The sequence below is a fragment of the Eublepharis macularius genome, chromosome 2, assembly GCF_028583425.1.
Source record: "Eublepharis macularius isolate TG4126 chromosome 2, MPM_Emac_v1.0, whole genome shotgun sequence".
Lineage (NCBI taxonomy): Eukaryota > Metazoa > Chordata > Lepidosauria > Squamata > Eublepharidae > Eublepharis > Eublepharis macularius.
In genome coordinates, this window is record NC_072791.1 from 204402562 (window position 1) to 204426877 (window position 24316).

Here is a 24316-nt window from a genome sequence, read left to right on the forward strand (position 1 = left end):
TGTGTGTGTGTGTGTGAGGCAAAGTTATAGTATGTTGTACTCCTACTGAATTCTCCCCCCACTCTGCCCCCAACAAAAAACATTAACTTAGTGGGCCTCCAAAAGCTATTCTGTCTCTTCACGAGTCAAGCTGGTAAATGTTTTGAGCAAATCTACTTAAGGATCAGGTAAAAAACAACGGGCAATAAAAACTGTAGGCCACTGCCTCATAGAACAAAGCATGTCAAAAAGGAGAATGAAATTACGATCGGTAAGTATAAAATGGTCTTTATTTGGCTTTTGCAGATTGGAAGAGTAAATACAGTCTGCGCATAATTTTAATTTGTTTTTAATTTAATAAACTTTTTTTTACAATATGCAGCATTTACCAAGTCTGGACATTGCATACAGATTACCTACTTAACTTGAGTTCCCTCAGCCATGAACCACTAAAAGTATACATACCTGCAAAGTAGCAAATAAAAAGTTTGTGTATTGGGGGGGAGAAGAGGTTTGACCTGCCCCAATAAGCCTTCTCCTCATTTATTACTTTCTAGCTATTAATGGCGTCACTAACTTTCCACTAGTTTTCTTCCTCCAAGACCAACTCATAGAATCTATTTTTTTTATCTGCAACTAGAAATGAAAGTTAATAGGAAAGATGTTTCGCTGTACCTCTCAAGAGGAAGTTACTACTTGTACCATGAACACAGGAGCAGTCCAAACTCCTTCTCAAAATAGCTCCTTCCACCTCCTCATAATATACGTCTTCTTGCCTCACATCTTTCGAATTCAGACAATAGGAGACATGTTGTGCCTATTCCATGATTTCTCTTCCACCCAGAAAGTGAAGTGCCCATGCAATATCCCCTTTCACGTCACAGGAAGGAAAGGAAGAACACTTTGCCCCAAACTGGAAGGCCAGAAAAAGCGATGCCCTCCCCAGTTCTACTGGTGAACCTCCACCGCACACTAGGAAATACAGGCATACATAAATGTGATCTGATTTTAAAAAGATGGATTTTATTAAGCACAAAACAGTTCTCAATACATTATCCATACAAACTGGGAGAGGGAGAAAATCCATTTATAATGAATTTGATATTCCAAAATTTGATGGGTGGGATGCATATTGGCACAATAAAAAAGGACCATTTAAAAAGTAAGAAAAATTAAAATTATAGGGTCACCACTGTCTACACAACAGATAGTTTGCCTATAGCCTAAAAATACTACAATCATTTGTAGAATAAAAGAGAATTACTATTTTTTTGTGGAACTTGTACTTATTAGCACCATTCAAAAACTTGCATCGGCTGCTTAGGCAAAGAAGCAGTTGACAAGTCGGGTAAAGCTTCAGAGCAAAGGGTTCAGTGCAACTGGTTCACTTCCTGTTTTTTTTTTAATAATATTTAAAGTCTATGGTTTTGTAGCATGTTAAATAATTATGGCTTGGTAGAAATACACTGTTAAGATGTAGAATGAAGTTTACTTCAAAAAAAAAAGATGGAGAGTTTATAATAGCTGAGAAAATGCATTTTAATGTGTTATGCCAGGCGTAAAATGCAGTGACATGCTGGATTACAAACGGGCACGTTATAAACTGGCAAGATAAAAGATCCAGATTATTAGCTCTCTGTGGGGCAGACTTCTGGTTGTCGCAGCTGCTGCTTCTTCAGACAAACTAGTTTTATCTTCTCTCTGATGTGTTCTGCTGTAGAAGCCATGTCACTTGGGCTCCCAAAATACTGCTCAGTACTAAAACCAAAAAAAGGAAGCACACACAAAAACTCTCGTGAATTTTATTGCTTGCTAAAGCCACAGTATCTGGTCTAGTCTACTTCTAGGAAAAGGTACGTAAGCCACTTTGGGACCCCACTGGAGAGAAAGGTGGCAGTGGGTGGGTGGGAGAGTAGTAAATGAAGTAAATAAATTCGAAATAAATACAAGGCATTTATTCATTATTATAAATGAATACTTTTAGAATCATGATATTGTAAGAGAAGGCAACATACCCATCAGGATAAACTACAGGCACTGTTAATCTATCCAAAAGCGATTTCCCAACAGCTTCGATTTCATCGAATTGCTCCATATCATTAATAGACTCAGGCTCATCTGGGCATTCTTGCAAAACCTGGTGTCAAGAAACAACAAACTTCATGTAAGGTCAAGCTGCTAAAGACCAACTAAAGAGCAGAACAAAATTATTGTGTTTTCTACTGGTCGATTACATTTTCTGTGGCTTTCCGGGAACAGCTGACCATGAAATGACTTGGCTTGAGGAATCTTGACGGAGCTGCTACAGAGCAGATTCACTGCTGGCAACCAGGGCCCAGAGAAAGCAAGGCATGCGACTCAGCAGCATCTCGTTTTTTTTACCTGATCCAACATCCTGCACTCTTGGTGCCTGCCTAGTGTCAGTCACAGCTGAAGACTGAATACAGGACCGCGAGTCAAACTGATAAAGATCAGAAGACCCTGTAAGGCTTGTGGAATGGACATAGGGAGTTTGAATGTCACTGCCCAAGTATGGCAGCTCTTGGTTCTTAGCCTTGGTTATGCTCCTTTTTTTCACTGGCAATGGAAGGAAGCTCTTCCACCAGTTCCATCTGTTGGAAAACGATGAGCCTTTTTGTCAAAATTCATCCCTAACAGTCATCTTGAATCACGCTCTATGAAACTATCTATGAACACGGATTCACCTGGCACACAACACAGCTGCCCACAGCCCAGCATCTGCACGGGTTTCCTGTTGTCCTCTAGGCACAATTCAAGCTGCTGGTTTGGCTCTATGAAGAGTTCTATTTGTGTCCTAATTGACACTGAGGGACTCTGGAACACAACCCCCTAGCTAGTTCGTAATAAACAATTTGTTAATACTGGTGTGTGCACACATGCTGGCTATTCAGATGACATTTGAGAGATTGGTTAAGTGCCTATCTTAACAATACTATGCGTGCTTCAGGATGGTACACACAAACACTCTCAAGGATGCTTCCCAGCTATGGAAACGGACGTCCTCAGAAACTTGCAGCTCAAATTTTAGCGTTGTTTGGAACTACTGTAAGAGTCACCTGTTTGGCCTGCAGTTTGGAGGTCTAGCTAAAGCCAGCAAAAGACAGAGACTTATAATTTATTTAACTGTTTTATTCCATTAAAATAATTATTTTGCCAAAAGGGAAGCAGTTTACACAGACTGGGCCTAACTCACATGGACTGTAAAAAGAAAATCTACATGCCTATATGAAGCATCCATAACATTTTGACTATAATAGCTTTTCTTTAGAACCAAGTTCCATGGCCATCAACAGGGCCTTCTTTCAAATGCATCTGGCTAGTATGGGGATACCACGCAGATGAAGAGAGAGATCTGCCTTAGCACTGCCACTCAAAACATTATGATCTGTCCATTTTGTAAACATTCAAGTATCATAATATGAACCTACTGAAATAACTGTAATGGCCAAATAGTGTATTTTAAAACTTTACATCAATGCTAATTTGGAGTAGCTAACCTTTTCAGCATTTGAATGGAATGCAACAGCCATCTCCAATCTAGTTACTCTCTCTTCTGAAGTTATCGTAAACTGTTTCCATACTCTGTTCAGTTTTGGAAGTGTGTCTCCTGAGGACCTAGAAGTGCATCGCAGAGACTGACACAAAACGACGGTAGCCTGTAGTAACTGTCTCCCATAATCATAAGTACTCTACAGAAAAGGAAAAACAGAGGCAAAATCTGCATTTCAAATCTGGTAACAGAGCAGCGACACAAAATATCTAAAATGCAAATTGCAAGACATCCCGAACTTATTTATATTCGTCTATCAGGCTGATTCGCCAAGTAGGACACCTCTAACAACCACACTCAGGAAAATCAGAGAAGGAATGGACACTGAGGGAAATTGGAACACGACCCCATAGCCAGTTTGCACTAAGCAACTTTTTGTGTGCAAATAAATATGCACAGTCAATATTAATTATGGAAGACATCTCTGATGCACAAATCCTGTGAACTGCTTTTAGAAAAATAAAAGCCAGATTGATCTAGTACATAACCAGTTCTTTCTATCTCCCTTGATAGAAGCACAACTCATATCTCTTCAAAAGCCCAAAGGGAGAGAATTCTTCCTTTCTAACAGAAAATTTGGACGCGGAAAAGTATTTTCTCTTCCTGTATTGTGTACTGCAGGCAACTGCAACAGCAAAGCAAACGTCTAGTATCAGGGCAGAATGAAGTCCTCACCGGCTCTCCTCCAAGTTTTCTGTCATAGGACTTGGAGAAAGGGGCTTGTAAGATGGGAAGCAACTATAGATAAAGGTTGGCTAGTAAGCCAAGACAAAATCTGTGGACATCTGTTTAATGTGTAGTAGTCCTGACGTGTATGGACTGCTTGTCCAAATGGTTCAGTTCTTTTATCTAAATAACTACATAATCAGGGATTTAACTCCTGAAAAACATGAAGTTGTTGCAAAGTACACTGAGTAGACTACTCCACGTTTTCTTGTGATCTCAAATCTGTCAACTCAGTTCCATGAACATCTGAAATCATAACATTGTGGCTGACCCCAAGGACTTGTTCCAATGAAATAATCTTGTCAGATCTAGCAATGATTTCTGGCAAACTTAAAGTTTTTTTACTTGATAAGCAATGCTACATGGACTAACAACGTGAGTTTTAAAATCTGCGTACACCCACAGAAACAACATGCCTTACTGGCAAGTTGCCAGTGACCAATCTAACCTGCTGCAGAATGAAGTATTTCCATCATATACCTGTGCAACATCAACAAATTTCCGATGTTTTTCCAACAAAACTTTGGTTTCTTGACTGTCATCTCCCAGTCGGATATGAGTCTTCAGTAGAGCATCTAATAATTCACTTAACCATTCTACCGCCTAAAGAGAAAAGCATCAGCAGATGGTAAAGCAGAATACATTTAAACTGGGTTCACCCAAACAGAAACGATTTGTCAAAAGATGCAACGAATAAGGTTGCTACATAAACTTTGCACTGCCCCCCCCCCCCAACAAGTTTGCAATTTATTACAAGGATGCTCAAGTGCCAAAAAATTATTTAGTTCATTTCCAAAGCTTTTTTCATTTGGGCATTAAAATATCTATAAAATAAAATACATGACAAAAGCTGCAATATGAGGGCTAGATCTCACCTGAGAGGCATCTTCTTCGCATTTAAATAACTGAACCATCTGAAGCATTTTCAGTCGGCGCACATCCACCATGTCTTCACATCTGTAAAAGCCAGAATTATATGCAACAGGATTCAAAAAGAGGTGATTATGCCTCTGTGTCTCTATTACTTTCACAGTATATACAATCAAAAAGAGTCCAGTAGCGCCTTTAAGACTAACCAACTTTATTGTAGCATAAGCTTACGAGAATCACAGTTCTATGTATTGTCGAAGGCTTTCACGGCCGGAGAACGATGGTTGTTATGGGTTTTCCGGGCTGTATAGCCGTGGTCTTAGCATTGTAGTTCCTGACGTTTCGCCAGCAGCTGTGGCTGGCATCTTCAGAGGTGTAGCACCAAAAGACAGAGATCTCTCAGTGTCTGTGGCTGGCATCTTCAGAGGTGTAGCACCAAAAGACAGAGATCTCTCAGTGTCTGTGGCTGGCATCTTCAGAGGTGTAGCACCAAAAGACAGAGATCTCTCAGTGTCTGTGGCTGGCATCTTCAGAGGTGTAGCACCAAAAGACAGAGATCTCTCAGTGTCTGTGGCTGGCATCTTCAGAGGTGTAGCACCAAAAGACAGAGATCTCTCAGTCTCTCAGACACTGAGAGATCTCTGTCTTTTGGTGCTACACCTCTGAAGATGCCAGCCACAGCTGCTGGCGAAACGTCAGGAACTACAATGCCAAGACCACGGCAATACAGCCCGGAAAACCCACAACAACCAATCACAGTTCTCTTCGTCAGATGCCACAGACTAACACGGCTAACTCCTCTGCAGTATATACAATGGCAGTGCACAAACAATGCAATTTTAGGGGACATTTCTTCAGCGACTAAAGATTATTAATTATTACTACTATTAACATCACTATGCAATGTACTGTGGAGAGTATTTCATAGTGGGAAAAGAGGGGAAGATCCACAACCCGTGCATGAGTGGATTGCTGGACCCAACTCAATAGATCCGTGCATTTCTTCTGATTACTGAACAGCAAAGGTGTTACGGCAATCGATAAACAAGTAATTTTTTTTCATGATGTACAGTCCTTATTGAAGTATACACTACTTTTTTGTTTTAAGTAGCTCTCTTTATCGTTTTTGTTGGGGAGGCTGCTCACAGCTCACTCTTGTCTGAAAATTCTTCCTGCTCTGTATGATAGCACTGTCTGGAAGGAGAGGATGAGAGAGACTAGGGGCGAGAGAGCCCTATTTGGAAAGTGCACTTTCTTGCAGAGACATCCCAGCTAGGTGGAGCCACAAGTCTTTCCACTTTCTGGGCAGAAAAAAAGGTACAGTGCTTGCCTCCCCAGTCCAATGAGGCCATCCTAATGGTCTCTGCGGAAACTTTGAGGACTATCCAAGGCTGGAACACTGCCTGCTACAAACAGCTGCCAAATACTAATTTTGGCTAGAAGAGGAGCCAGACTGGCTTTCTGTGCAAAAGCCAATCTCCGCATTCACACATACACTCACTCTCTTTTTCTTAGACTTCCTATCAGGGGACAGAGAGACTTAATATTTAAAATATTTCAAGATAAATTAATCATCTGATGTAAAAAAAAAATCTAAGGACTTTCTTTGAAGACATCTCTGTTGTAACTTTTTTGGGGAGAGATTTTATCTCATCAGTGAATATTAAATTGGATTCAGAAATAAGATGACTGACTTTTCGTTTGTGATTAATTTATTTTGTCTGAGCCTGAATCTATGGTCTGGTTAGCACAACAGGATTCCTTAGCGTTCTCTACAAAAGCATACCACAACAGCTGGTGCTGAGGCATCAGAAAGCATCGAGTGAAAAGCAGAAATTATAAGTAGGATAACAAATTATAAATGCATATGATTCTACTTCTGTAACAGAAACTAATGTTAAAATAGCTTCTCAACATTTCAAAGAGAATCTCCACAGATCTTCAAAATCGCTGTCACTACAGTTTATTACCTTTGCTTTCTGAGCTGCATATCTTCCATCACTCCCTGGATATGGTCAACATTCTCTTTGTTTTCATTGGATACATCCTTTCCATAAGCCCAAGATGCCTGGTTAGATATTTGATCAAGAAGACTTTGACCTTTTTCACGCAAACCTTGCTGACCTAAATCTAAGGCACAGCAAAACAAAAACATTATTTCCTAAAACTATTACATATTTTTCCACCAGTCCTCTAAATCCTACATTATTGTTCTTTCAAGAATCATCTGTCCAATTCTCTTTTCACGCACAAGTCAGTGGCAGCAATTTTACTTTCAAGAAATGTCAGTTAACTTACTAGACTATAAAATGAGAAAGTGCTTTTACTCATCCCACTAGCCTTGACAGTCAATTCTATTTATGTCAATGTATAAATAGGTAATTAGTGTCTAAGTGGCTAGGAAGTTACATAGACACATACAGGATTTCTAAACTATCATTTGTTACAAGCAATGTTAGTATTTGTTACAGAGGACATAGCTCAATGGCACACCTTGAATTTGGAAAGTACCTTGGAGAGCAGCCACCCATCTATTCTACAGTATTAGAATAGATGAGCCATTGATCTAACTATGTAAAAGGCAGCTCCATGCATTCCTATTTGTAATTTTATTTTAATAAACTATTAAATCACATGATAGTTGTAACCCTGCTGTTTTACATTTGCATTGTTATGATGAGGGTGAATAAACTGAAATGAAATTCAGATACAATATAAATGCTGTGGATTAATGGAGAAAGCTAATCCAGGAACAGATGCTCAACCTGCATTATGCAGCATGGTACTTCCCCGTGAAGAAACAAGCTTGTAGTTTGCACCTGCTACTGGAGGCTTCATTGACCTTGGACATCCAGAAGACAGACATAGCCAGGAGTGTTTTTTTTTTTAAATAACTTTGGTTGGTGGACTTTTCTGGAAAAGGTGGACCTGGCCACAGCTTCACATGCCTCAGTAATATCCTTGTGGGTCTTCCTTTGAAGATGGATCAGAAGTTTCAACAGATACAGAAAAGAGCAGCCGGGGCGCTTCTAGGGGCTGGTTGCAGTGAACAAGTTACTTCTATCCTGTGCCAATTATATTGACTGCCAGTGTGCTTCCAGGTTCAATACAAAATGCTGGTGTTAACCTTGAAGACCTTCAATAATATGGGTCTAAGATACTTGATACACTGCTTCTGCACCTATAGATGAGCTCATGCTCCATGATGAGCCAGGGAAGCTTACTGGGAGAACCTGTCAGACAAATATGAATGGTGGGAATCCACAGGAGGGATTTCCCAGCAGCTGCCCCTGCTCTGTGGAACTCATCCCCCCCCCCCCACGCGCGCTGATTCCTTCTTCAGAAGCCTTCTGGGTAGCAGCTGAAAACTTTATTCCAGAAGGTCTTCAGCTAAATTTCATCCCCGGGGCATTTTAATGGATACCACTATCTGTTTTTAACTGTTGTGTATGGATCTGATGGTGTCGCTTTACTTATTTTTAAACAGCAGGATGAGGGTTAACTCCTGTAATAAATAAACATCTGATGTTTGTTTCAATTTCAATTGGGGTCTTTGAGAAAAAGGGCTTTTTTTGTGTTAAAGCAGTTTTATGTACTGAATAAAAAGTGTTAGGCTTCAGAAAGCACTATTACAATAACACAAGACCAAAACCAATTTCGGTTTACTCTCAAAATCTGTTACATTTTGGGAGCAGGACATTTGTATAGATCCCCAAGTATACATTTCATTGCAAGTTTCCTTTCTGAAATGTAAATAATTAATGTATTACTAGATTTCATATCCAGTTCATGCTGTTACTTTTCAGCCAATTGTAAAATGAAGCTGAGACTTAAGGCTATGATCCAAAGAAGAACGTGGTTAATTCTGTGTGCCCAGTGAGGCTAGTATGTCCCGCCTTCTTTCTGTATTTCATTACATTTTTTTTTAAAAAGAAGGAACTTCAAATGTGCTGGAGGTAGGTGGGAGGAACATCTTGCAGGGCACGCACAAGCTGTCTGTACAACTAAAGGAATCAGCTGAGCTGGTGGCCAAAGATACATACAATAGCAAGCACAAAGGGGGGGGGGGGAATGACATATTCCTTCATCTATTGCCTTTTTGTTTTATTCAAGATATTCACCATGGTGCAGGCTACAGCATGTCAACAATCTCTGGCTTACCAACACTTTTTAACTTTTCTTCAAGTAATTTTAAAGTTTGCTGAATTGATGCTCCATCAGCTGGTGCCACATCCACACACAACATCCCTAGCAAGCCATCTAGTTGCTGAGACAACTGAGGGGGGAAAAAGACCACAAGTTTTAGTTTATTTTCCATATTGAGTGATTTATAGAGGATGTGCTATAAGAGAGACTGAGTGAACTGTGAAAAAGGATGACAAGTTTAGCAGGAGATAGGAAAGTTCCTAGGCAGAGAACCTGGTCAACGAGAGGACTCAAGGTCACATTCAATGATTATACAGGATACTGTCACTTAAGCAACAATACTTTCCATCAATCTTCTAAGATCGATATTGTTTGTGCAGGTGAGATATCCCAAATAATGGGCATTTGTGTTTTGGCAGACACTAACACAGAGCTGCAGGTCCAGACAAAGTGGAAAAGGACCAAGAGTCGGAAAGTGATGTTGACCCTGAAGGGTCAATTTTGTCTATTCCTTGGCACTATGAAAAGGGATCTATAGACAAAGAGGAGGAGGAGAATGCATACTAACAATTCTTCTCTGAATTTGAGGAATTAGGGAGAGAGGCAATGGTAAAAAAAAGTTTTTACTCCTTCCCATTCAGGACTGGATGCATAACCCTATAGCATTTTAAAACATGTTTAGTTATGTATGTTTTAATGCACAAGACCATTTCAAAACCAAATTAATGTTTTTGTTTGAAAAAAAATTCTGCTTTAATAGTATGCTAAATCCACCACTCTGAATTCTACCGAAGAAATATGGGATATAAATTTAATAAATGAAACAATGCTGAAAATGAATTTCTAGGTAATAACAGGTACATTACATTGATTTTTTTTAACAGTTTATTTAAAATTATGTACATTTCCACCTGTACAAAAGAAGCAGGCCGCCCCAAGCAAGTTTTTGTCAGATAGTGAAAACTGGGGAAATACAGTTATAAGGATTGAGGGCATTCCTACTTTTGATGACTTTTAGCTACAGGGTTATTGCTTACTAAGGAGGCTTCCTAATGCATTCTCTTTGTGGAGTAAAAAGAAAACTGCTTTTATGCAGCATGTTTAATTTTGCTGAAAGGACGGGTACATCAGAATTTGTCTACATCAGTGCAGTAAAAACTAATAAATCAGAGGGTTATAGCTGGTGCTTCCTTAGAAATGAAGATTACTATCTTTAGAATAAACAGCGATGGGCTCTCTTCATTACTGAAACCTGTCTGAATCATTGACTATCTGCAGTTATAATGACAAAGCAGCCAGCATGCAACAAAGAAGAGCATAAATATTTGAATAAAAACAAGCTTACATCTTGGGCAACCCCATGGAATTCAAGTGCTGCTTGCAACAGATTTTGCCTAAACTCCAGTTGACTGGCTTGTCGGTAGCAGACATCGCTCAGCTGCTGTTGTAAGGCCTTCAGCTCCACAAGATCCTCCTCGTCCCCTGCATTCAACAAAGCTGCAATCTGTTGGTTAAGTTCCACATATACAGCAAACCACTCCTGCAAAAATATAAAATCACATATTCTGAACGTTTTGAGGACACATCCAATCTGTAACAAATGAAAACGCAATGTAGGCTCATTCTACTGTTATGCATGCTTAAATATACTTCTGTTTAGCAAGGTATGTGGCCAACAGTACGCAGGAGTACCTGATTTCTTATGAACAAGATGCAAATGCTAATGACATACTTCTACTTCAACACAGCAAGCTAGTTCTATTATTAATTGGGTTTTGGAACCTTCATCTGAACCTCTTCTTGTTCTTTTCAAACCAAAGTCCAGCCTTTATCCACTGTCTGTACCTCCTTCCATCTCTCTGTACCATAATATCCTGACCCTGCCTTTACAAATCCTATTTTGCCTAATTTTACCCATGTAACATGTGTTCTAAAGTGGTTTTTTTTTTGCTTCTTCCTTTGACCATATCACCTTTCCCTTACCTAGCACTCTTCTTTTCCATGAAATTAAACAAAGCTCTGCCTATCTAAGGTTTTTACTACTTCTTTTCTTTTTGTGGCATTGGGAGTGTATATCACCAGTTAGTTGCCCTGTGTATTATTAATACAGCATTTTGCTAAGTGCAACATGTTGTGCAACCAAGATTAAGGGCAGGTTTTGATAGTTAAAAACATGGGGGTGCCCATTCTATTGCTTTATCTATGCACACAACGATGTTTGAAAGGGAACTTATTATACAAAGACTTCCGAAGCATGTACACTTTTTGAACTCCTTTTGCAGGAGATCAATAGGCGCACATAATGCAGGACCGCCTCCCCATCTTGGTGCAACTGAAGCTGCTCTTCTTGCTGAACACATCACTCCACGATTACATCTTTGCCCGAAGCAGAATATCAAGGCCTACACGTTCTCAATCCGCTAGGTTGTACTGAATGTCAAGAAGACCTCTAGGATTTTGGAACCAGACTTCAAATACATGGAGGAACTATACTGCTAGCCTAAGTTAGAAAGCTCTGTACCTGGATTTGCAACTTTGACTGAGCAGTATCATTTAAATGCTTCTTATGCTCTGTTAGTCCTAGGCTTACCAGGCTGCCCACCACGGTGGGCAACCGTCCGCTCTTGAAAAGGAGAAAACAAGATTTGTGTGTGTGGCATCACAGATGTGGCCATATCGATCCCAGCTGCTGCATCCAAACACTCTAGGAATTTCCACAATCTCTATGGACTCCTAATGTTCCATATCCCAAAAGCTCCTGGGGGCTGCCAACAACCCGAGTTAATCCATTTTCAAATTTCTAGATTGTTATATTTTTCAGTGGTAAAACTTTGGAGAAAGCTTTATGTGCTATGTATTACACTGACCACTGTAATCATTGACTCGATTCCTATAGAGTAAGTAGCATCGATGCCACCCTTAAAAATGAACCACCCTTAAAAATGGGGACTTGGGACTCAGGGCTTTAAAGGTAGTATAATGCCGGGTGAGAAAAGGAAAGAAACAACTGAATGCTAAATGAATATTTAAGCTATTTTTAGTAGCAGTGGAATAAATGACATCTGCAGTTTAACTATTGCATGAAATAAAGTCAGAATCCTTTTTAGTAAACACAGTTAAAAGTAATTAGCTTGTAAATCAATGAGACAGCTTATTAAAGAAACACTAGAGTTATTTAAAAAGATTTTTATGTATACAAGGCAGTAACTTCTAATCCTTGCCTTGCACAGCCTTGGAGTCAATTTCTCAAATTCAGTGGCAAAAGACCAATTGACTGATAGCCCCATAATACTTTATTTACCAAAGAAATCTTTCTAAGGGATTAAAAATTCATGAGGTTCTAGAGGCTTCCACTGGCGATTCCCCTTGTTTTACTATAAATTCTTAAAGCAAAAGGGATAATTGAATCTATTTGTAGTTTCTCAGTTTCCTTCTCGCTTTTAAATAGGAGTTTGCGCCTATAGAACTGCAAGCACAGTGAGCCTACGGGGGGGGGGGGGGGGAGATTCAGTTCTTGCCAACTGCAGCTCACTGTAGCACAACCCCTTCCCCAGCAACTCCTGAAGGTTTGGGGTACCCTAGGAACAACGTGACAGGCACGAGAAGGGCCCTTTTTTTCATGGGAAGACAAGGAATCATATTTACAGCCAGCTGTACCTTATTTACTGGCCAGCGAAGAAAGCAGTAGGCAGAAGGGGGAAGACGACATAGGCAAGAGTGAGGGAAACCTGTCCAACTAGGAAGCCACAGAGTTCCCCCCTCCAAGTCTCAGCTATGGGACACTGAACCTCAGGTACGAGACAGTTGCTGTGAAAACCAAGCACTTAAAAAAAAGCATTTGAGAGAATAGACAGAGTCCTCAATTAGGATTAGCACAACAGACATGGAAGTGGATGTTCTTTGTGAAAAGGTGAAAGGCTTGCATCATTCAAAGCATGAAGAATCTAGCAGATCAGAAAAATAAACCAGGAAGGATACACATTCTAGAAGATGAAAAAAGGAGGGCACCTTAAAGAAGAAAGGAAAGCCTAAGTGCAAAACAACCTTGTGCTGAAGCAGGGCTTTTTTTCTGGGAAAAGAGGTGGTGGAACTCAGTGGGTTGCCCTCGGAGAAAATAAGTCACATGGCCGGTGGTCCCACCCCCTGATCTCCAGACAGAGGGGAGTTTAGACTGTGCTGTGGTGTGGAGGGCAATCTAAACTCCCCTCTGTCTGTAGAAAACCTTGGGCGGGGCCACCAGCCATGTGACCATTTTCAAGAGGTTCCGGAACTCCATTCCACCGCGTTCCTGCTGAAAAAAAGCCCTGTGCTGAAGTATACAGAGGAAGGGGGCATTGGAGCACAGGGCACACAAGAAGGCATTCCTGGAGTAGAGAAGAAGCAATAACTTCATACCGTATTATGTGCTAGCTGTGATAGTACTAAGGACAATCTACAAGCTGGGACAGATGGGATGACAGATGGGAGTGGATTCTGAAGGGCCTTGGAGAAATGCTTAATTGACTGGCAACAAAGAATATGATGACCCTTGACAGAAGGCTGTAAAAGAAAAACCACAGCCATGTGATCTTAGGAGGAGAAAGCTAAGTCTATGCCGGGTCAAACATAGTATTGAGTCCAAAATGGAGTGTAGGAAAATAAGACAACGAATCATAATGTGTGCAGCAAAAAAAAAGAGAACCAAGTTGAATCCATTTATGCAATCAAGACTTCCTGGTGGATAGTTTTGAAGTAATGGAAAAGCACCTATGAGAATGTGATCCTTCTGACTGACTCAATATTTGGATACTATGACAGAGGATCTTGTCATAGTTCATGCCCACCCTTCACAGGTAGATGTAAGTAATTTTCCCATCCACTGGAAAACCCACAACAACCAATTTTCCCATCCACTGGAGAAGTCCTGTAACCCCAGGCTGTTACAGAGATCTGAAGATAAAATCAGGATAGATATTTATTAAGGGCTTCTGTCTATGACCTCACAAACACAAATCCTATACAGGCTTTCCTGGTTGCAGGTTGACTTGGTTTCTTGAAAATTTGAGCCAATCAACAAAGGTCTAAAACCAGCATAAGAGGCATTATTATGACACGCACACCATTCTCACTCAATGTATCTGAGCTGTGAGGGCCCATAACTTACTATAGGTAGAATGTTGTGATCTAAACACAATTCCAGAATGCTATTGCTAGACTGCAGGAAGTTTGGAGAAGGGGCAGTCCTCTTTGTTTGTGGATGTAAAAATTGGTAGTCCATGGCTACTGGCATGATAATTATAACTTAAAACAGGAGGACTGAGCACTGCTGACTAATTAACACTGAAGGTAGTTTGTATGTATGCCTTATCCCACAGAGAAAGAGACACACACTCCATTGACAGTAAGAGGTTGGAAGAGGATGCCTTACTCAGGTTGGACCATGGTGACAAAGAGCTCCAGTATCAGAAAATGCAAGACTGCACTCTGAAGTAGATTTCATTTGTCCCTCCACAAATAAAGTAAATATAGGACAGGACTGGAATATTTAGCCTTTGGGACCAAGATAGCTGAAGAGGACTGAAAGCCTAAGAAATTAAAGCTGGTCATATGATGCCACAAATGCAGTACACCATGAATATGGTTGCTGCTAACAACTTCAAGAAAGCGTATCAAGCAATGGAGGCTATCTCTGGTAAGAACATGTGCAGAAGGAGTGGAAAAGCCACCCAGAAATATAAGGACAATATTAAAGTGAATTCAATAGGAACAACACTATGTGTATTTAAAGTGACAATGCTCAATATGTATTCAATGGTATAGTCCAATAAATGCAAATACAATATTGTCCTTATATTTCCGGGTGGCTTTTCCACTCCTTCTGCACATTAAGTTCAAGAAGGCATTGATTACACCATGCTATCTAAAAACAGGAGTCTACAATGAGTCCACATGAGGCACAGGTTGAACATAGGATAGTGTTGACAAAACTGGATTTGCTGCATGGATATGAAATTAGACTTTGCTTAGTTGATACAGGGGATGAGGGAATCAAGCACATTAATTGTGGCCAGGAGAAGATATCAACTAAGGAAACCATGTGGAATTTATTGTGCTCTATGAAGAAGGTTGATACTTTATTAAAATATTTGTAAAAATAGAATAAAATTTCACATGATAATAGGATCCAGGAAGAGGTCAACACCTCACTGAAAGTACTGACTACCTTGAATTAGGCTGTTGTGAAAGCTCAAATTTACGCCTAACAAAGTACAGGCACAAAATCTATTGGGGCGATTTTATAGGGACCATGAAAAATTGGGCAACATCCCTACACCTCCCTACTCTGCCAATGGCACAAGAGGGAGGGTGACTTTGCCCAGTCTCTCTCGCTGCAACTCTCTCCTCTGCAATGCTTTAGGGTATTTTGTCCATGTAGACCCCCAAACCCCAGTGCTATCTTTTGGGGACCACAAAAGGTTGTTGTAGACCTGGCACTCACAGTCTGTAGCATTCAACCCACTGTTAGCAGGAATGTGCTCTGCCTAGAGCACAGTGAAGTGTAGTGACTTTGGGTGTACACTGCCCTCTCTTGTAATCTTCCTTCCTCATAAAATGGAGAATTTGCTTTCCTAGGAATTTTACTTCTACCCATTTGCCAGACTGGTTGATCTTATCTTCGTCAACAATACTTTGAATTTACACAGGATCTTACTTAACTAGGCATGGAAGTAATTATGGCGTGTCCCTCCCACCAAAAGAAATGCTTATTCTGATCTAGTGCTCCTTATATTGCATTTTCAATCTCATCAGAAGCACAAATCATCATTTTACTATCTTAAAACATCAGTATACTGCCATGACATTAGATTTTAATTACCTTTCATGGAGATCACCAGCATTTATAGCCAGCTATTCTGCTAGGTTGTTACAGAAGAATAAGTGCAGTGTTTTATAAGTCATAAATCACTGTCTAAAATTCACTACAAAAATGTCACTGGAAAATGTTGCACATAATTAATTACATATAAGGACAATCAAGCAATAGCTTCCTCAGGAAAATGAAAACTCACACTGTGTTGACTTTCAATCTCTTCATGTTTCTGTTGCAAAGCCTGTGAGGCTCTGATTGAATCACCGATTCCCCATTGGGTTCTAAGCTGTTCTGAACCAGGCCCTTCCAGCCAATTCACCACCTGTCAAATTAAATAGTAGTCACCTTTACATCACAGCAGATAATTAATATACAAATACAATCTAGGCAGTTTTTAAAAGAACCAATGTCATTTAAAATTTCTACAAATGTCATTTAACTTTAAAGACAGTTCATGACACACGTGTTTAATTAGCAATGATGTCTCTACCTCGATGCTATACTAGGGGAGGGGGAGGGGAGAAGAGCGCACTGGAGTAATGCTGATCATGCATCTCCAAATGCTTTCCTTGAAGCATGTTCCCTTTGTGAACCCTAATAAGGTGTCATTGCATATTAGAAACGGAGCGTGAAAAGTATTTGGCACACTCATCTTTGTCAATTCATATCTGTATTAGCAGGTAAGATGTAAGGCTCACTTCAGAAACAAAAAAGTAGAAAAACAGTTCCTACTGTTTCCATTTGCAAAATTCTAGTGCCGAGTTGGCGTAGAAGCAAATCTCAGTGCACAGTACACCCATTTCCTGCTCCCTTGTTATGAGCTGTGCTACTCACAAGTTATTTAACGGCCAGTGTTTAATTGCAGGTGGGAAAGCAGACTGACTAAGGTTGGAGCAGTATTTCTAACAGAGTTGGTTCTAGAACAGTGGAGGATACCTCACCATAGGGATAGCAGTACATATCCCATAACGATCAACCAAACTGTGTGATAAAAGAAAATGAGCAACTTCACACTGAGGCATAACAGGATGTAAATGTGTTTCTGACAAAAACAGCAGATGATAAAAGCAGTATTTTTATAATCTATGGTTTCTGAGAGGGAAAGACAAGAAGGGTAAAAGGAACAAGGCAACTATCCCCAAGGACCCTTTCCAGCAGCTGCCTACACTGCACTCCAAAAAGTTTCAATAGCAGCTATCAAGGAAGAGGGAGGCTCTTATGAATAGGAATATGTCCAAAGCCCCAGGACTTACATAAGAGTTAGCTATTCAGGTCTCATGTAACTGCTGCTTAAACAGCAGAGCCTAGGCATAGTTTTTGCAGATATTTTCAAAGTGCTTCCCTTCGACCAGAGGCTACATACCAAACTCCCCAGCAGTTCTTACATATTCAGGCCTGATCCATGCTGTGCTTTTTGTAGTCTGTTACAGACAGCCGAACAGAAAAATATACACAGCAGGCCATCAACTACGAATGGCATATGCACGTTTTAAAATAACTCATTGTATATATTGTGGTGAAACAGCTCGTTCAAAAGTACATGCACCATTCACATCCAGATTATTATTATTATTATTAATTGTATTTCTAATCCGCTCTCTCCGCGAACAGGCTCAGAGCGGAATACAACATATATAAAATACATAAGCAAGTTAATTTAAAACCAGATTAAAATGTCGATAAATATAACAATACAATTTCTAGAAGACAGCAGCACACTTAATAGCATGAGCCAAACAGCAATCTGTGGGGCTGGGTGGCCAACTCCTAGATGTTAACAGAGCAGGAGGTAAGAACCTGAACATCCATATCTACATACAAAAAATAAATAAATTAAGAAGTCTATATCCACAAATCCACCTGAAAAGAGCTAAGCAATTCGTTTTGGCTGACTAGCATCTATTTCGTGGTAAATGATACAGCAAAATGCAGCTTATGCCGGGAGAAGAGAATCTCCCATTGCAATCTGCCTGCTTCGGTTGCCTTTGTTCTGTTTCTCCCTTTCATCACTCCATTCCTGTTACATGGGGTCAGCTGGCTTGGTCCTTTTTAAAAAATTCTAAAAGAAGTCACTGAGGTTTTCTCTCTTCATAGTATTTAGAAATATTCGGCAGGTACCTGCTAAATTGATTTAACTAAATAAAAATACAGATGAGTGCACAATTCTATTGCTTGCCAAGGTTCAATTCATTTATTATGCAGCATCAGTAACACAGACAGAGCAAATGGATGACAATTTCTAATCAGAATGATGCAAATTGAGGTTGATGCCCCAGTAAACAAGTCTATTTAAATGCATTAATAATGGCAGTTTGCCAAACTAGGTTATAAACTTCATTCCAATCAGTTCATCTTTGCTTAGATCATTTGAATACACAAGTTACCATCACAGACGGAGAAAAGTCAATATACTTTCTGACTCAGGCACTTTTTTTATTTCCTCTTTATTTTCAGCCAAATTTTGTTGTTGTTGTTGTAACAATGGCAAATTTAAAAAAACAACAACCAAGCATGTCAAAATTGTGCCTATACATATTTGTATTTTCATGGCTAAAAGCAGAAGCAAGAATTAACTGTTGCATTTAAATACTGTGGAAGAAAACCATTTAAGTTCTTGGTTTGCAATTTTGGTACTTGAAGGCTCAACAATGCATATAACAATTCACTGCCTTCAATCTATCCAGAAAAGCTGCTAAAATACATATACACATCTAATTTCAAATAATAAGCCTGTAAAAGAAATACATTGATTCTGTTTCCTCTATTATCTCTACTGAGACAGTGTTTCAGAGCCCTGAAAGCACCAATTACATGCTGCTTTTGAAAGCACCAACCCCATCTTTTATGATCTTTTAGCACCCAATTAATTAGCAGGATTTTCATTCATTCTAGTCAGCGACCGATCTGTACTACAAATGTTTCTTTAGGTTTTAATAACTGGATATACTAACCTATTTAAATGTTAGACAGGGAAATAGAAGACAAATAAGAGTTTACCTTAAATGTCTCATACAAAACCTTTCCTTTAAATAGACAGGAACTCTATTGAAGCTCAAAGACTAGTACACTTTTATTCTAGCATAAACCTTCACGAACTAGAACCCACTTTCCTAGATGCATGCAAAAGGCCTTATTAGGAGGACAGACACAAGGAGATAGATGAGGCTATGAAGAAAAAAAAAGATGTGAACAGCAGAGTCAAATGGATCAATATTATTGATAATCAAGAATTAAACTGCTCTAAGCAAACAAAGCTCAAAACTGTTCCACATGGTTCCTAAAGCGCATACAGGAAGAGTATTGCTGTCTGATGTTCCCAGCTGCAAATGGCCCGTTCATTCAAACAGCAACAATGGACATCTGGTAGTTCAAGAGACACAAGGGTACAGATCCTATCCCATGATCTGGATAATGGAGAAACTTTCAGTAAAAAAAAAAAAAAGACTACACACACACACACACACTGCTAAATACTTTTATTCTACTAAATGATAATATCCGTATCTGAATTATCATTAAATATTGCTGGATTAAAAGTCTGCTATGTACTTCGAGCACTTTCTTTCTCTCTCTACTTGCTATGCATCAAGATTTAGTGACATTTGCCTGAAAGAAGTACAAGATAACTGCTTAGACCATGCTCTTATTAGAAGTCCTATCTCAGGTAAGTAAAATAAACCAAGTGGAGCTTGGCACGTACCTGCATTACCTTCTGTTGAATCTCCTCTAGCTGGGTCCGCTTGCTGCGCTGCCTGCACACTTCTTGGTAACGTGTGTACTGTTCTCTGAGTGAATCAAGCAGTTTCATGACCTGAGGCTGAGCAAGCAGTTCGTCATCCATTGGAGACCATGAGACTCCTCCATCGGAACCATTAAAGCGGCGCTGTTGCAATTCAGATAACAATTCATGGCCTGTAATGATAAAGGAGTTATCATTATTATCCAAGGTGACTCAGATGTGGTACAGCCAAGAAAAAAAATTAGTGAGAGGTTGCAAAGTCTCAAGACTAGGTGACGGGTAATAAAACGGAGGGACAGGCTTCACACTGTGCCCTGAGAACAGCCCAATTCAGCTCCTATGCAAATCTCTGTAGGTGTTATGACTGCAGCATGACATGAGCAACTGGGGGCAGCTGAATCCATCAGCAGTCATGTTACAGGCTCTAGGCAATGGTGTAGCCAGCTTTCTCACTCCATCTCCCTCAACTCCCCTCCTATTACAGCTAGGCTTGCCATCCCCCTGACCAGGACAAAGGAACCCCTGTCCCAACCAGCCGCCCCACTCAGCTGGCCAGCAGGGGGGAAAGGCATGGGGGGAGAGCGTGTGCATATACTCCCATGCTCCCACATTCCCCTCTCACACTGGAGCCCAGTCCAGTAAAAATCACTTCAAATGGACTGAAGCGGGCTTCAGTGCACCCTACGGCTCCTCTGTTGTGCCAGAAAATGACATTATTTTCCATTGTGGCGGCACATAGGAGGTAAGTATCCCACTGTCCCACTGACATCCAGCACCCCTACTCTGGCCCCTAGCAACCCTAATTACAGCTCCCATCCTGCATGCCTTTTTCTCTATGCAGTGCCTTTGATCTCCAGGACAGACTTTTTGGTGGTCAAAGGGGAACCTCCCTCCTCTCTTTTCCAACAGTGGAAAACCTGGCTGGATCTAACCAGTTCACAACGGGCTGGATCCAAAGCTCCATCAATGGAGTCAATCTGGGAAAGCACAGCTTTGTTATTTTCCTCTCCTGATGGAGTCCTTCAAGCACCTTGAGATTCTGATCTCACCAGTCAAGGGAGCCTCAGGAACATTGAGGGGGGTAAAGTGGAGGTGTGCAGTGAATGGTGGCAAATTGGCAAATATTGCCCACCTTGCCTCTGCCAATGGAAGCTCCACTCCACCAGCTCAAATACCACTATGCTAGTAGAATGACGGTGTTAGATCCAGCCCAATGCCCCCACTAGGTAGGGAAAAATGTATTTTGGATAATATATATACCAAACATAATCCAATGAAACTAAACAGTTCTAAATGCTGCTGATGTGCTATGCATTATTTTCCCACTGAAACCCATGTGATTTAAAACATTTTTAATTTGGGCTGGATTTCACACATTGAGTCTGGTGCTGGGAAAACTTGCTATTTCCAAAACAAAACAGCTTTGTTGAGGAATGACTTTAGGATACTGAGCAACAAAACGAGGGGAAACCAGCACATTTCTTGAGCTAGAAACTAAACGGGAAGGCCCAAATTCTACATACTGTTTCCATTGCCATAATAAAGTCTTTTAAAGTTAGCATCTCGCCAAGTCTAACACTGTCCATTATCCTTCCCACTTGATTATTTATAAAAGAGCTTAAATTCTTAATTGCTTTCTTGGCATTCTCAGGAGGTTGATTAGTAATTCCAATAGAAAGGGAGACTGGCACTTAATTTCTTTACAGCTGCTGTTCCCAGAAATGGGATGAGGTGGCCTGTTAGAAGAAGTACTGGCCAGAAAAAAAATATTTTAAGATTACAAGAATGAATAAATTCTTATTTAACCCCCAAGAAACTTTCCTTGATTTCTCCAAAGCGTTCTCCACTCTGTTGGAAAGGATGTGGTGAAATAGGTTCTTTCATGCACTGTTGGTGGGATTGCCCATATATTGAGAAATTTTGGGAAGAAATCTTAACAAATATACAAAAAATTACTGGATATTCTATCCCTTTTGATCCAAAACTAATTTTTTTGAACCAATGGGAAACTGTAAATATCCCAAATATAAGGAAGGAGTTAATCTGTAATCTTTTAACGGCAGCTAAGTCATGATTGGCATCCAGCTGGAAATCACCCCAAATCCCCTCTACTGAAAGTTGGTTAATTAAGTTATGGGATTTTTACATCCAAGAAAAGGTCTCAGAAATTATTAATCAATCACAACTCTGTCCGAAAGAAACCAAATTTGTAACTAAATGGTTTCCATTTTTTGAATTTTTAATTGTCAGTGATATACACCCTTCTAAACATTTATCATTTCTTTGGTTACCCTAAACTAATGTTAAGTTTTTCTAGTATTAAAGGTTATATAACTCTTTATCAACACTTATAATATATTAAAGTTCCAATATTTATGAGAGGCATTTTGTATATTTGTTTGTTAATTTGCTCTATGTTGTTACAATGTTATATTGTTCATTGTTGTTCAGTTAATTAAATTAAATAAATTTTTTTTTAAAAAAGAATGAATAAATTCCAAATAGGCATTGTTTTGCTGTAACTGACTGCAAGGATTTTAGTTAACCCAGAAGCCCCAAAGTAAGCCAAATTGCACATATGAATCACATTCTTATCAAGTTATAAATGAATAAAAATGAGATCAATGATAGCACAGTTGTCCTGCTTCAGCTTACCCTACCTGTCTGCAGAACTGTCTCAGGATCAACCGATGGAAGAAAATTTAAATCTACAGACCTTGAAATAAAAGATAAGTTACTGTTACTTGCACATTTTTTTAAAAAAAAAACCCAAAACTAAAACCACAAGAGTAGCTAGAAGCCTCAGGCAGGGTTTTGGCTCTTTTACCTACCCCTGCACGGAATACTGTTTTTCCTTTTGTGCTATGAATATTAATGATATTTGTGTTGAAACAGGGTATCATCTTTGAAAATGTTCAAATAAAATTCTGACCACATTTTCAAAATTGCAACGATATTTTATTAGATAAGCTGGAACATTTGGCACTTTTTTTTGCCTGTTCTGCTTTTCAGTTACTTATCCAATGAGATAGGCGGCTGACCTTGAAAAGATAGATACCCATTTATAGCACGTCTGTTCAGTTCGGTTTATATTGACTCAGATCTTTAGCCTACCAAGGTCAGTATTGGCTTCTATGAAGGCAGCAGCTCTTCAGAGTCTTAGGTGAGATCTTTCACATCACCTGATCAACAGGAATGCTGAGGATTGAATCTGGGACCTTCTGCATGGAAAGCAGATGCTCTACTACTGTGCCATGACCACGACCCATATAATTAGATAAATCACATTCTGCAGTTCTGTGAAACTGAGCTTCGATCCGGCACTACAATGTACGATGTACACTGAAACTACATCGGAACCTTGGTAAGCTTGGAGACACCCATTACAGAAACTATACAGACATGAACAGGAAAAAGTTTTCCTTCTTTGAACTGTGAAAGTCAATGTCCACTTCAAGGAACTGAAAACGCAAGGGAGGAATAGGGGATGGGGGGGAAGGGATTTTTTTTTTTAGTTTGCATTTTAAAAAGTGGGGGTTTTGCTGTGTGGGGGGAGGAGGTTTTGGTTGGGCTTTTGTGTAAGGGGGCTCTGGTTTCTGGCTTTTATATTTACTGTTAATCTTGCCGTTTGTTCTTCTGGGGGAGTCTTTTATCCTGTTGTGATTGTGGGTGCTTTATTTTCTTGGCATAGTTAGTTGTTGGCATTTAGTTGCTGTTAATTTTTGTAGGTTCAGTTGAGGTTCTGTTTGTTGATATAGAAGTCTGGTTTGGTGTTTAATTTTAGCAGCTTGTTCTTCTAGGAAGGAAATAGTTTTCTCCTGTTTTTTTTCCTGTTTTAGTAATTTGGTCCTTTCCTTTTTTTTTTTTTTTGCTGTGTGTGGGGTGATTTTTCGTTTGGCTTTTATTTGTTATAGTTAGTTTTTCCTGTTCTTCTGGAGTGGTCTTGTGTTTTATCCTGTTGTTGGGGTGCTTTGTTTGCTATTTTATAGTTGCTTAATAGATTCACGTGTTCTTCAGAGGAGGGGGCCCTCTTGTTTTCCCCTACTGTGGGTGCTTTATGCTGTATATTTTTGCTAGTTTTTTTTTTTAGGATGGGGCTAATTCCTCTGTTGTTGGGGCTGTTCTTTTTATAGTAATTTGGTTGATGATTCTGTTTTTTGTTGGCATAGAGGTTTGGCTTATTCCCATAGTGAATAATGGAGATTGGAGGTGGATGGGGCCAATTTCTTTGGAGGCCATAAAGTGCCACCCGGGTCCAATCCCTCTGTAATTTGGGGGGTAGTTAGGAGTAGATCCCTCCAAATGTGGTGTATTTTGTTTGCAAAATAACACCCCAGCCTTCTGCATAGCCCCCATACTTCCCCCCACAAATAATAATAAAGATGGGAGACGGCTGGGGGCATCTTCTTTGAGGGACCATAAAATGCCCCCCTGG

General features: G+C 39.8%; 1 protein-coding gene across 2 annotated transcripts in view; it reads right to left on the minus strand.

Annotated features, from left to right (window-relative positions):
* Positions 1-312: 312 nt before the first annotated feature.
* Positions 313-24316, minus strand: part of SESTD1 (SEC14 and spectrin domain containing 1) — a 79772-nt gene continuing 55768 nt past the window's right edge. Inside the window, exons 10-20 of one of the 2 annotated variants that reach the window (XM_054972256.1) lie at positions 22542-22597; positions 19852-20054; positions 16342-16464; positions 10638-10832; positions 9308-9422; positions 7117-7276; positions 5152-5233; positions 4757-4879; positions 3498-3689; positions 1995-2116; positions 313-1737 (exon numbers count right to left, since the gene is read on the minus strand). In XM_054972256.1, coding sequence (XP_054828231.1) covers positions 1608-1737; positions 1995-2116; positions 3498-3689; positions 4757-4879; positions 5152-5233; positions 7117-7276; positions 9308-9422; positions 10638-10832; positions 16342-16464; positions 19852-20054; positions 22542-22597 — 1501 coding nt within the window. In that variant the 3' untranslated portion in view covers positions 313-1607. Of the gene's footprint in view, positions 1738-1994; positions 2117-3497; positions 3690-4756; positions 4880-5151; positions 5234-7116; positions 7277-9307; positions 9423-10637; positions 10833-16341; positions 16465-19842; positions 20055-22541; positions 22598-24316 lie in introns of both variants that reach the window. The other variant, XM_054972255.1, reaches the window with a different exon arrangement.